This window comes from Labrus mixtus, chromosome 5 (genome assembly GCF_963584025.1).
Source record: "Labrus mixtus chromosome 5, fLabMix1.1, whole genome shotgun sequence".
NCBI classification, from domain to species: domain Eukaryota; kingdom Metazoa; phylum Chordata; class Actinopteri; order Labriformes; family Labridae; genus Labrus; species Labrus mixtus.
Window position 1 is genome coordinate 28223891 of NC_083616.1, and position 13893 is coordinate 28237783.

The 13893-nt window shown below is 43.7% G+C and overlaps 1 protein-coding gene across 1 annotated transcript; it reads left to right on the forward strand.

Moving 5' to 3' along the window:
- The first annotated feature begins 4542 nt into the window (after positions 1-4542).
- si:ch211-108c6.2 (uncharacterized protein LOC559375 homolog) lies at positions 4543-12921 on the forward strand. The gene is made up of 2 exons (XM_061039074.1): positions 4543-4942; positions 10654-12921. Exon 2 carries the CDS (start codon positions 10660-10662, stop codon positions 12919-12921), a length of 2262 nt encoding a protein of 753 aa, XP_060895057.1. The 5' UTR covers positions 4543-4942; positions 10654-10659.
- Positions 12922-13893: the final 972 nt, after the last annotated feature.

Consider the following 13893-nt stretch of genomic DNA (forward strand, 5'->3'; position numbering starts at 1 on the left):
ATCTGTATGCTTTGGCAGGAGAGCCGCTTTCTAACAGCCAGGTTATATAACATTTGGCTTCCCGTCACTGTTTGCATGACATCAGTGAAATACTTAAGTTACACGCTCCTGTTGCTCCTATACGTGTGTGTGTGTGTGTGTGTGTGTGTGTGTGTGTGTGTGTGTGTGTGTGTGTGTGTGTGTGTGTGTGTGTGTGTGTGTGTGTGTGTGTGTGTGTGTGTGTGTGTGTGTGTGTGTGTGTGTGTGTGTGTGTGTGTGTGTGTGTGTGTGTGTGTGTGTGTGTGTGTGTGTGTGTGTGTGTGTGGAGTACAGTAGAGCATTGAGGCGGACAAGTTATTTAATGTTGTTAAAGCCTCTGTGAGGAGATTTTAAAAAGGTAAAGAGGTGATCCGTTTAAATTCACAGGTCAGCGAACACTGATGTTCACCAGGTCCTTTTGGCGTCTTATTAAGATGCAAAAGTTTGTGTGCGCTGGTGGCACAGTGGTTGGTGCGTGCGCCCCATGTGTGGAGGCTGTGGTCCTTCGAGAAGGCGGCCCGGGTTCGAGTCCGACCTGTGGCTCCTTTCCCGCATGTCATTCCCAACTCTCTCTCTCTCCCTGATTTCCGATTCTGTCCACTGACCTGTCTCTCCAATAAAGGCACAAAAAGCCCAAAAATAAATCTTACAAAAAAAAAGTGACATTTATGTCTCTTTCAAACAGACAGGGAGCGGAGGAGGTGACCCTGAATAAATGGCACTAACACATCGGCAACACTTCAGTCCTTGTGCGGGAGTTAGCCTACAAATTTTGTTTTTAATTATAAAAGTCGCCAAATAAAAAGGGGGCCTAGGACTTTGTTTGCATGTTTTTTTTGGAATTGTTTGGAAATTAAAAACAACAAATTCTAAATTTTTTGGCGGCCATGGTTCAATTTTAGTTGCCATGGTATTGAAACATGTATCGATATACCGCTACTTTGATTTTTACTAGTATTCCATCAAAGTTTGAAGTTCTGGTTGTTGTTGAGACCGCTTCATGTCGTCAGTGCGGACATTGACACTAGAAGAGAACATTTTATCTTCTGTTTTTCCCTACATGTACTTGTAGCTGTAAGATTTCAGAGCTTTATGTGTGACTACTGTAGTCTTGTAAACGTTTCAAACCGCAGAGAGACTAAAAAAGAAGCTTCGTCACTCTCATCAGCAACGTGCCAAGAAGCCTGCGGAGCGCGTCTTGAATTAATGATGATCTTAAATTAAAGCCAGATTGGCTTTTGTCTAGACGAGACTTACTGTGACCTGGTACACTTTCCAAACATACAAACACATAACTGTCTGTGTGTCTGTGTGTCTGTGTGTCTGTGTGTCTGTGTGTCTGTCTGTGTGTCTGTCTGTCTGTGTGTCTGTCTGTCTGTCTGTGTGTCTGTCTGTCTGTGTGTCTGTCTGTCTGTCTGTCTGTGACCTGGTACACTTTCCAAACATACAAACACATAACTGTCTGTCTGTCTGTCTGCTTGTCTGTCTATCTGTCTATCTGTCTGTGTGTCTGTGTGTGTGTCTGTCTGTCTCTCTGTGTGTCTGTGTGTCTGTCTGTCTCTCTGTGTGTCTGTCTGTCTGTCTGTCTGTGTGTCTGTCTGTCTGTGTGTCTGTGTGTCTGTCTGTCTGTGTGTCTGTCTGTCTGTCTGTCTGTGACCTGGTACACTTTCCAAACATACAAACACATGTCTGTGTGTCTGTCTGTCTGTCTGTCTGTCTGTCTATCTGTCTGTGTGTCTCTTTGTCTGTCTGTCTGTCTGTCTGTCTATCTGTCTGTGTGTCTGTGTGTCTGTGTATGTCTGTGTGTCTGTCTCTCTGTGTGTCTGTCTGTGTGTCTGTCTGTCTGTCTGTCTGTCTGTGTGTCTGTCTGTCTGTCTGTCTGTCTGTCTGTCTCTCTGCCTGTCTGTCTGTCTGTCTGTCTCTCTGTCTGTCTGTCTGCCTGTCTGCCTGTCTGTCTGTCTGTCTGCCTGTCTGCCTGTCTGTCTGTCTGCCTGTCTCTCTGTCTCTCTGTCTGTCTGCCTGTCTGCCTGTCTCTCTGTCTGTCTGCCTGTCTGTGTGTCTGTCTGTCTGTCTGCCTGTCTCTCTGTCTCTCTGTCTGTCTGCCTGTCTGCCTGTCTCTCTGTCTGTCTGCCTGTCTGTCTGTCTGTCTGTCTGTCTGTGTGTCTGTCTATCTGTCTGTCTGTCTGTCTGTCTGTCTGTCTGTGTGTCTGTGTGTCTGTCTGTCTGCCTGTCTGCCTGTCTGCCTGTCTGCCTGTCTGTCTCACCCTCAGCCTCTGGGTGTGGGCTCTTCCACTAATCCTGCCGGTGATTTCTTGGCCGCTGTACGTCCACTTTTGTTTTATTATCAGAGGATGTTTCCTGTTTTGGGCGTTACCATGGAGATGGAGAGAAACAAAAGACAGAGGCCTGAGCTGTTTTTCAGATGACTTCCCTCACCAGGCTGTCTGGATCTCCTTCTTATCTTCACTCCTGGACTGAGGGAGTGTTTCTGCTGCCCGGACTCTGGCATGAAAACAGCGTTGGGTTAAAGGAGACAAAAATAATTAGACATTCCTTTTTCTCGTTTCCTCCAAAATCAAGATGTTTAATGATTTTATACAGATTTTAATGACATCACATACCTGTAGATGGGTGCCAGTTAAACAGTCAGCTTATGAAGGGATGGCCCCTGCATTCTGTTTTGTTCTTATGTTTCAGGTGCTGGTAGGTGTTGCTGGGTCGTCATGGATTCAGAACACCGGGCCAGGTGTTCCCAGTCCAGGCCCCGCCTCCTCATTGTTGGGAGGAAGAAGGAGAGACAAGAGACCCTGCTCCCCACTTAGCCTCCTTATTTCTCCACACAACACCTCACTCACCTTTCCTTCACTCATCAATACACGCACCTGACTTTCACATCGTGTAATGTTTGTTTTCCTATTGAAACTTGAATGTAAATAAACTTCTTGTTTCCTCTCGTTATCTGTCTTTGACTTGGAGCCGGCCCGGTTTAAAAATAAACTCTAAGGTTCTTATAATGGTTTAAAAAGTGTAAAATGATTTTTCTCCCACCAATTTATCAAATATGTTTTTATACTACGAGCCTGCAAGAACCCTCAGGTCTTCTGGAAGTGATCTTTTTATTGTTATAAAAGTGGAAACAAAAACCAAGAAGAGCAGAGGATCTGAGGGGGCAGCACAAAGTGTCAATCATTTAAAAAGTAAACCTCAAGACGTTCGTTTCTCTCTGACTTTTACCTGATTTTTATTTCTTTTTTATGTAACGTGCAAAGGCAGGAACTCAGGAAGACGACAGAGTCAACATTCAGACCAAACAGAGCGTCGGCCACTAATTCAGCAACAAGGAATGTCTAAAAAACAAGAAGACAAAATGCAAATAGAAGTGATAAAACAGGCAGATCTCCTCAGAGAATCAAAGCACTAAAAACATAAAAAACGATAATAAGAGGACGACATCACGTCAAAGGAAAGAGAATTTAAAACGTGTGGGACAGTAAGACAATAAATATAAATAAAAGTATTAAAGAAGGTAAAAATAGGACATCAGAGGAGGAACTAGGAACAGATGAATGGATTAGGAGAAATGAAATACTGCATGTAAGAGGTGACAACACTCAAAAGCTTATCCGGCTGTGGATCAGTGGTAGAGTCGGTCGTCTCTTAACCTGGAAGGTCGGGGGTTTGATCCCCAGCTCCTGCAGCAACAAGTCTGATGTGTCCTTGGGAAAGACACTTAACCCCAAGTGGCTCCTGCTGCTTTTTCGGCAGTGTGTGAATGTGTATGAATGGTCACTTTACACAGCAGCCTCTACCATCAGTGTGTGAATGTGTATGAATGGTCACTTTACACAGCAGCCTCTACCATCAGTGTGTGAATGTGTATGAATGGTCACTTCACACAGCAGCCTCTACCATCAGTGTGTGAATGTGTATGAATGGTCACTTCACATAGCAGCCTCTACCATCAGTGTGTGAATGTGTCGGTCTGTCCTGCGGTGTAAAAGAGCTTTGAGTCGTCAGAAGACTAGAAAAGAACGAGACAAGCTCAGGCATTTTTCCGATTTCCAATTCCTTATTCTCTCTCTTTTTGTTGCCACACCTAATTTCGTTTCAACTTAAAGAAGCAGATTTTCAATGAGCCTGACCCACCGCCCTCAAAGAGACGGAGAAGCTTCCAGATGACCCGTCCAAGACTGCAAAAAGTCCCGCTGCGAGCCTGATCTCCCCCTGATTGTGTTAGTCAAATGTGCTGTGACATCACATGGATGTAATATAAGGCTCCCATTGCTTGTGCATTTGAGGGAGGACTAAACATCACCAAACAAGCAACAAAGAGCACTCTGTGGTCCCGAGAGAGAGAGAGAGAGAGAGAGGGAGAGAGAGGGAGAGGACGATCGACTTGGCTTCTAACCGGTAAGTGTGAACGCAACATCTGATAAGTGATCAATATAATGTAAATCCTGCTGTAGGAGTAGTGACCTGTCCTCTTGTCAGATCTAAAGCTTGTTGTGATGTAATCGTCAGAGCTCTGAGCGTAGACATTCGATCGGTTCCAAAGTTTCCTGATCCTGAAACTTTTTTCCGATTTGTTTCCTTGCTCCGGTGCTTTTAGATTCCTGTACGTTTGAGTATGCAAAGAGAGAGCGAGCACATGGTGATCAAGTGACCATGTCGGGCTCTCGGACGAGATAATGGAGGAGTTGTTTTGAAGGGGCGGACTGCCTGAGGGGTCACAATCAGAATCGGGTTTGGACGAGTACGTTTACACCTCTAAGGAATGTGGGGTAAATCAGTAAAAAGTTATAAAACAGCAGCACTACTACTGTCAAGAAACTTAAAGCTCCTGTGAGGAACTTTCTATTAACGTTGACTTTGGCGCCCCCTGTGGACAAACCTCTAATCTCTGCTGAGTTTGTCCTGAAGTAGTGTTCTCATCATGTTTTATTTGTGGACTTTTATTCTTTTATTTTGATAGGACAGTGAAAGAAAGAGAAAACAACTTATTCTGTTTCAACAGCATCTTGTGTTATTAGGAAAGAGGCAGGTATTACAAGTTTTCTTCTTCATGGACAGCGTACTAGTATCATGAAAAGATATTTCATGTTGTGTTTTATTGTGTTGGAACCATACACTGAAATGAGCAAATAAATCAAATATGAAATTAAATTAAATGAAAAGAGTAGGAAATCAGGAGTGAGAGAGAGAGGAATGACATGCGAGAAAGGAGCTGCAGGTTGGACTTGAACCGAGGCCGCCCGCTTGGAGTACTACAGTTTTCGTACATGGGATGTAACCGGACCCCTACGCCATCAGCGCCCCTCGTATTGTCTCTTATTAGTCAAATATTTCACACACTGTAAATCTTTGCTGTGGAAAATGTTAACAGGATCAGTATCAGTATGCTACCTTCCCCTCAGCAGTGTTTACAGGCATTAAAATAACTATATAGCAATAATCTGTCTGCAATAATAAAAAAGCCCTTTATACCTCCGTAAATCATGTTGAGGTGTCAGGATTCAATTCAGTCTGTTTCATCGTCAATGTTGTGAGAGAACTTCCAGGTAAACATAAGACTGACAATATATCTACAGAAGAAGTCACAACTACTTAAATACAAGAAAATATGACAGGTCACATCTCGCCCTCGGTCTGTACACTAGTGGGTCATGAAGAGAGACACACTCCCTTTCACCGCGTGCTACCTGTGTGAGATCGTTTTGTCTGCAGTTGACTCAATCAACACAAAAATAAAGATGAAAACTGGACGTGAGAAAAGACGTGAGAGTGTCAGTCTCAGAGCTGAACCTCAGACTGAGAAGATCTGTAAACAAGCCCAAATTAGTTAATGACATTATTCCAGGACTGAAAGTTTCAGTCCGGTTTTAACTTGTGGTTAGTTGTTCAACCATTCAGAGAGTCAGGAATAAAGAAATCTGAGTAGCAGGACTCTTCTTAAATCTTAGAAAGTTAAAAGTTTTCATGTTGCTGTATCACCTTTTGTTGCTTCCTCCGTTAAAGCTGTGTGTTAGTTTTTTTTAAGTTTGCTGTCACACTGAAGTTGCTCTTCTCTGCTTTGTGCAGACAAAGTCTTAACATGTAGGACTTTGATAACAAAGCGTCTGACTGGCAGTGTGCTTAGTGTGTAAGTGTTTATGTGTTGATGTGTATGGTGAAGGGTCGGGGTCCTGATAATGAAGGTCTGGGGGCCACTGAGCTAATGTAACCCACATACAGGAAGTCTGCCGAGTGCCTTAACATGACTGTGATGTTTAGTGACTCTGGGTCTGGGTGAAACTCTGTATCCTGTGGAGGAGGCTGGGTCTGGCGGCAGCAGCAGGGGCATTATGAATGAGTCTTGACGATTTGAATATTACATCAGCACATTTGCAAAATTTAAAATTTGCACAGACTCATGTTACATTTTCACTGCCACCATAAAAACACTTCTGTGTCTTTACAGAATGCATAAAATAGTTCTGCTTTTATGTCATAGAGGTCTTATTGTTTGTGTATAGGTTTTAAATCAACTTTGCACAGGCTTCATAAACATTGTTTGTGTATGTGTACATTTTGTTTTATGGGTTAACATGTACATGTAGGAGAGGGGTGTAAGATGTGACAGATGTTTCATGTCAGGTGTGCTGTAAGCTGCTACTGGATGCCTGAGTTTCCCTCGAGGTCAGTAAGATATCCGTCTATCTTTCTCGGAGCAGAGAGGAAGAAACTGTTGTCTTGTGACGGGTCAGTCCTGATGGATGGACCGCCGCCTCCTCTCGCCCTGATGGGAGGGTTTTAAAAACAGCCTGAGTCCACACCTCAGGGTTTAGTGGAGAGATGGCAGATTGCAGCCAATCACCATCTCTGCAGAGCGGCTGATACGCTGCAGCCGGCTCTTGTCCCATAAGGGGGGATTAAAGGGGAACGCTCTCCAGGGCAAAAAAAACATGGTCCATCCTACTTTTAAGCAGCAATGACCAAATCTTATTTTACACCTAAATACTCACCATGACCTCTTAAAACAACAAAAACACTCATTTTATTAATCGTCGCTTCAGTAAAATGTAGCCTGTTTGAAAATGTGAACGCCCTCTTCTTCAAGTGATATGAGTCTTGTTTTTGTTTTAATGTTACCGACGTTACCTGGCCCAGTGAACTTAACTGTTATGTTAGTTATGTTGGAAGAAAGTATATCCATTCCAGGATCAGCACAAAGTTAGGATGCCAGAAAAGGAAACTTATTTCAGTCGACTCCAAAAGGCTGATGGGAGCCAGGCAGAGGGAGCTAATGTTAGCCAGGAGGCTAGCGCTAACAGCACTGATCGAATGTGCCCACGTTGATCTAAACCATATCTTGGGAGGGCCCATTCAGATGTTTCTGCGGGCGGGCCTGGCGGTGACCACAGCGTACCAGACTGTGATGGAGACAGAGAGTGAGAAAGTAGAAGATAATCAATGAAAGTAAATTCCACTCAACTCTACTCTGGATTTTTCGCTGATGAGTCCAAACGATGAGAGAAATCCAAAGACAAGACACAAACACTTCCTCACCGTATTATGGGTTTTATTTGTAATTATTCTTTCTCTGTATCAGCATGAAAAACGACATTTGAGCTTCCACACAGCCAGCTGTGCCTCCGCTGCGGGATGGTATCTGTAACTCCCTCAGCCATGTGTCTGGCCAGAGTTCAGGCCTGTCAGATGATAAGACAGCAGCAGTCATATGTCTTCACACAGAGACAGGATACAGACTCATGGTCCCCTTCATTGTTCATTGTGTCTCTCCATTTTCTCCGCTTACTGCAGCAGTTTGGAGGACGACAACTTATTAACCGATCAGATGCTCTCAGGGAGCTGCAGTTTGAGAATTATGTTCTGCCTTATGTTTTTCTTTCCTGCTATCTTTCCACCTCCTTCCTCTGCTAATGATAATACTCCCACACTTTTTGTCCATTTATCATCATCAGCAGCAGCGTACCCACAGACATCGTATTTATGAGAGCAGAGCTGCAGGATAATGTGTCTCAAAGCTCCTTTCACACGATGCTCTGACTGAGCTGCATGAGTGAATGTTAACAGCTGATGTTTCCCTCCTGACTTTATCTGGACTTTTTCCTGCCTAACTCCTGGTAATAAAAAAAAAAGTCTGCATGAAGTCAGGGTGAGCCGACGTGTGAATGTAGCAGGAAATATTGAGGAAAATGTGGGCGAGTGGGTGATGATGTTTATGTCCTGCAACCAGCGAGAAAACGGATTGATCTTTGTGTACGTCATAGAGCTGCCTCATACTCTTTTCTGCTCACCAGTCATTTGTTGATCCTGTGAATGTGTTGAATGTTACTAGCTTTGATTAAAAGATAAAATCTGTAATCATAGAGTCAACATTTTGTAGCTCCGCACACCCTCCGGTACATGTTGTAAACATCACACCTTTGTATGTCGTGTCCTGACCCCCCCCCCCCCTCCCCCGTTCAAGAGTGGAAATCTCCCACTGCAACGGTCGTGTGTGGAAGGGGAACTCCGGAAAAAAAAAACTTAAATTTTATAGAAATGTCCAGGAGTGCATGTGTGAAAAGGGCTGAAGGAACCTGAATAACCACAAAACAGATCCAAAGTGAAGACACACACACACACACACACACACACACACACACACACACACACACACACACACACACACACACACACACACACTCCTGAATATTTCTAGAGCATTTCAGGAGGTCTGCTCCTAAAATCCTCCTGATCTGGTTGTTCACACATGCAGCTCACAGCAGGAGACGATCTCTGTCGGAGACTCCTCTATACGACGCTATAATGAGAATATCTGTCTTTATATAAATGCTACATGTAGTTCAACATGTTCACAATATCAACAACAGAGTGTAAAAGAACATCCTGGAGAACAGAAAACATTCTGAACAGTTTAATTACGTGCACAGAGATTGTACCGGTTGCATACAGACTCATCTAGGTCGTGCACCGATCACAGGTGATAAATGTCACCACGCCCTCCTCCGACCTCGAGGGGAATTCTCCTGATTAAATCCTGCTGTGTTCTCACATCAGATAACGTGGACTTCAAATACTAAAGGAGGTTGGCAGGAGAAACTCTAAGTATAAAATGTGGTTGTTAACATTCTGCCATGCAGCTCATAATCTGAGTTTTCAGGAGTTTTGTGCAAGTGTGAAGAAGGTTTGATATGAAGCTGATGCAGAGCTTTTTATCCTGTTCACGCTTTAACTAGACTTACATAAAACATGCTCTGCATACATCTCACATGATAGAAGGCAAAAAAAAGGACTGACGCATGATATCTTCATTAGGTCACATGAAAACTAATTTACCAAATATTCTGACAACAACAAGAGAAAAGAAGCTGGCTCTCAAAATTCAAAGAGTAGGAAAGTGTTTTCAGATAGAGTGTCATAAGACTTCTGATAATACAGACCAGAAATAATCAATTAGTCACACTGCGTGTCTGTGTGTCTGCTGGGTTACTGATTATCCCCAAACACTGATCACAGATTTTATACTGTTGTGAGGGAGATTTTCACTTTAAGTCCATATGAAGCAATACAACACACTGTATGTATTTTAAGTTTGATATTCAACAGAAGACACATATCTCAAAGTTTATAAAATAAGGTTCAAAATCATGAACCATGAAGCTGTAATCTCCGCTCCGGGAGGCTCAGGGTGTGTCTGTTTAATGAACTTATAGCCTCTTGAGATTGTCAAAAACTGTGATTTAAAGTGTTGAAATTCTGGCATCCATGGGGAAGATGAACTTGCAGAATGAAGGAACCTAGAAACTTGTAGAAACTTGCAGCCAATGAGAGATCTGAAGACGCTAAAGTGCTCAGAGCTTTTATATCGTTGTAGCGCTAAGAGAGCAGGATTATGTTTGGGAACCTCAGAGCGTCATTGAGCCCAACCCAAAAAATCCTAAACCTTTTAAAATTATGAAAAACTTTGTAGCAGTCTAAATCCAAAATTCAGCCAAACATAGTTCTCAGTTTTTTCAACTGTTTAGAGATACTTTTCCCAACATGTATAGTGTGTTAAGAGAGTTGTATTTACATGAACTGTTTAAAGAATTATGATTTCTATGAGTGTAACTGTTTGAAACTTAAATTCTATAACATAAAGAAATGTGCAGCGATTGTGCTGAATCATTCAAAAACAAATGATTCATATTCACAGGTCAGATTGTTCCAACATCTTGTGACTGTTATTTTCCTTAAAGATGAGCAGCTGTGGTCACTGCAAGTGCACGAATAACCCAATCAAGTCCATACAATAGCAGCTGGAGTCATAAGATACTGCGGCTCACCTCGTCCATGAGAGGAGCTCCTGTGTGACTGTGAATTGTTCGCTACATGCTACATGCTCTCCACCCAAAGACTGTTTCTACTGTGCAGACGCTGATGTTGATCCCAGGCGTCTGCTCATTTTTTCCCTCCTGTTTCAGCGGCAGTGTGTTATTGGAACAGGAAATATGAGTTAGGATGCTGAGAGTGATGTAGGCTGTGGTTAAAGTCAGATCAATCATGGGCTGCAGGAAAATTTAAGTAACACATGGCATGTGTGGCAGGATTGTATTTTTGTTGTGAGGTTAACTGTGTGTTTCCTTACAGACCAGGATGGGACAGAACCAGGACAAACTGGGCGAGGGAGAACCGGCTCAGAGTGAAGGACTGGAGGAGGCAAGGCCAAGCCCGGAGTCTGGAGATGCAGGCAGTCATACAGGTGATGTCATGGAAGGAGGAAGCTCCTGTGAGGTGGAGGAGGAAGAGGAGGAGGAGGAGGAGGCTGGTAGCAACAGGAAAAATTCAGGAGAGCCAGACGCTCAGGATCTGGAAGGGAGCCCCGGCCAGGAGCCAACAACACCTTCTAGTGAGAAGCACATAAATCCGCTGGTTAGTCCTTTCGCTGCAAGGGAGGTGAGACAGGGAGGGGCAGCAGGAAAGGAGGAAGGAGGAGGAGGAGGAGGAGGCAGGACCGTGCCACTGGTTCCACAGGAGACGCACAAGAACCTAGAGAGCAGTGAGAGGACCGAGGAGAGAGCCAACACGCACAAGCCCTTCAACAGAGTGAAGAGAGAGAAGAAGAAGAAAGAGGAGGAGCCTCAGAAGTCCTCAGAAGTCACGATGGAGAATCACGAAGGAGGAACCATCGCACATGAGGAGGAGCGAGGTGAAAACTTCTCAGCCGGTGTTTCAGAGGAAAGGTACGGCAACACTGCAAAGGTGAAGATGGGCAGATTTGGAGCTCATGCAGGAAGTGATCTGTTACCGTCGGTTCATCGTCATGAGAAGGACGCCATGATGGATGAAGATATCAAACTCTGTGCACGAACAGTGGGCCTCTTGAGTGAGAGGAAGGAACCGCCTTCAGCTCAATCCCAACATCCTTTGGAAAACAGCGTGCAGAAAGAGTCTTTATTAGACATGAGTGATACCATTCACTGTGGAGCTCCAACAGGGAAAACAGAGGATAATACAAAAGAGGAAACGGCAATGTGTGAGGTGGAGCCAAGTTTGAATGACTCCTCTTCGACTGAAGCAAAGATCACTGGGGATCAAAGGGAGTCTGCGAGGCCTTATGTGGTGAATTACACAATTGAAGACAGCACAAATCAAATGATTGAATCATCAAATCCAGAAGTGCCCGCTGAACCCGGCTCTATTTTGGAGAAGCTGCTGAAGAGAAACAGAAAGGAGGTAATCCCGGATCTCTCAGAGATGAAAGAGGTTGATGTAACGGACAAGAAGAATATGAATGAGGCTGCAAGGCATTACATTTACAGCGCAGCCACAGAGCCCTCCTCAGATCAAATCTACAAGTCAGATGTAGGCACACGTTCGTCAGCAGGTGACATGGAAAGCCTCGCGGAAAAAGATCTTCACATAAAGGAACTGGATTTGAATCAGACGGATGCCGATGAGAGGACGTCCTCAGATGTTCTTTGTTTTCAGCCATCAGTGATCAGTAACGCTCCGTGTGAGAGCTCACACGTAAAGTCACGACATTCAAAAGCTCATTGTCTGAAGTCAGAGAAAAAGATCACCTCCGTTCACGCTAAACCTGAGGAGAAGGTGGAGGAGGTAAGCCCCTCTGAGAACCTGCCTTCAGATCGCTCACTATCAGCTGTCTCACATGAAGAAGCGTCATGTGAGGCGGGGGGTGTGACATCTGAGGAATCTGCACCTTTCTCAATGTCTGAGGAAAAGTCTCCCCCCACAAAAAGGGATGACTCAAGCCATTTATTTACCTCTCAGAAGACTGACAACAGCACTGTAGGCCCACCTCTGCAAATAAAGAGTGACAGCGACAGCAAGGCTGATCCACAGTCGTCTGACTCTGCGAGCTCACAGGATCAATGTGTGAGGAAGAGGGAGGTAAAGAACTCCACTGAGGACAAGACACAAGCTGTGGAGACCGGTTCAGTTTATGTTGAAGCTGTCGCAGGCGCCTCAGAGGAAAGCAATCAGCTCACAGCAGACATGAAGCAGGATCTTCATACAACACTTAACTCAGAAAACATTATGCCAGAACAACCAGATAGCAAACCTGGTGAAGAGAGAGGAGACACGGTCGTAAGGAGAGATAATTCCCAACGCACTTCCAGATCTAGGCCGGTCTCCGATCTCATAAAGGAGTCTATTCAGCTGCACGAGAAGCTGCAGCACCAGGAGCGACCCAAACCAGCCGAAGTGAAGTGTGATGAGCAGGGCCAGTCGGTGAAGGTGGCTCAGATGAAGGCCGCCTTCGACACAGCTCAGAAATCCCCGGAGAAGGGAGTCGAGAGGAAGCCATCGATCAGAAAAGGTAAGAGTGATATCTGCTGTAAGATTGTCAAAATGCTCGATACTTTGATACTTTCCCAATACATCGTGTTTTAAAATGAAGAAATGTTTATTTTTTTAATGATAGATAGTATGGAAAAGTACCAAAACTTTAAAAAATGACACAAGATATGTGCATAGGAGAGGAATGAATGAAACAAAAGAATGCATGCAAACTCCTACATGGCAATGTTTGTGTGTAATTTAGACAGTTTGCATGAGTTTCGCTGAACTTTATTATGATTAATATTTAAAATTGACCTCAACACAGGACTTCTATCTATCGAAACAGGTATAAATATTGTATGGAAGTTTACATTTCTAGTATCCTGACGTCCCCTTTGTGCAGCAAATGTACAATAATATAACATGAAATACTGTATGTAGAAACTGTGCATAGTGCAGAACACACAGAGTAATAGCCGGATTACAGGTAAAGACATCAGTGAGTCATTTAAGTAAAAATGGTCTGCCAGATTCACCACAAACACTTGCATCAACCCTCATCTCTATGAGACTGCAGAAGGGTGAAGAGAAAATAGATTTAATGATGGAATACAGCTGTTTTCCTCTGTCAAGAGACTGCATCACTCTGGATTTGGGAAATAACGCCATCTTGTGGCACTGCTATACACTTGTGGTACACTGTGTTCTTGAAATAGATTTTTTAGGATTATAAAATGATTCCTCAGATAGACACATTACATAAGCATGTTATGTTGTTTTTTTCTGCGTTTATCACAAACTGTGAGATGCAGCTTTTGTTCGAAGACAGAGCAAGCAGCTTGCTTAAAAACATCTATTGTTTTGATGAGTAACTCTCTCAAATATAAACAACCAGTCATACACAGTTGTGTTTATACTCTTGTATTCAGTCTTAACATATGTATGCCCCCTCTACCACATGTGTGTGTATGCATAAACACACTATACCTACCCTTTTATTATTGCATCACCCTCAAGGTTTTTTCCCTGAGTGGTCCATCATCTTGGCTCATTTATTCTCTCCTGTCAGATGAGAGTAGTAGG

What these genes read in the sequence shown, in the direction of transcription:
- si:ch211-108c6.2 (XM_061039074.1), top strand. Translation starts at nt 10,660, where the DNA reads ATGGGACAGAACCAGGACAAACTGGGCGAGGGAGAACCGGCTCAGAGT.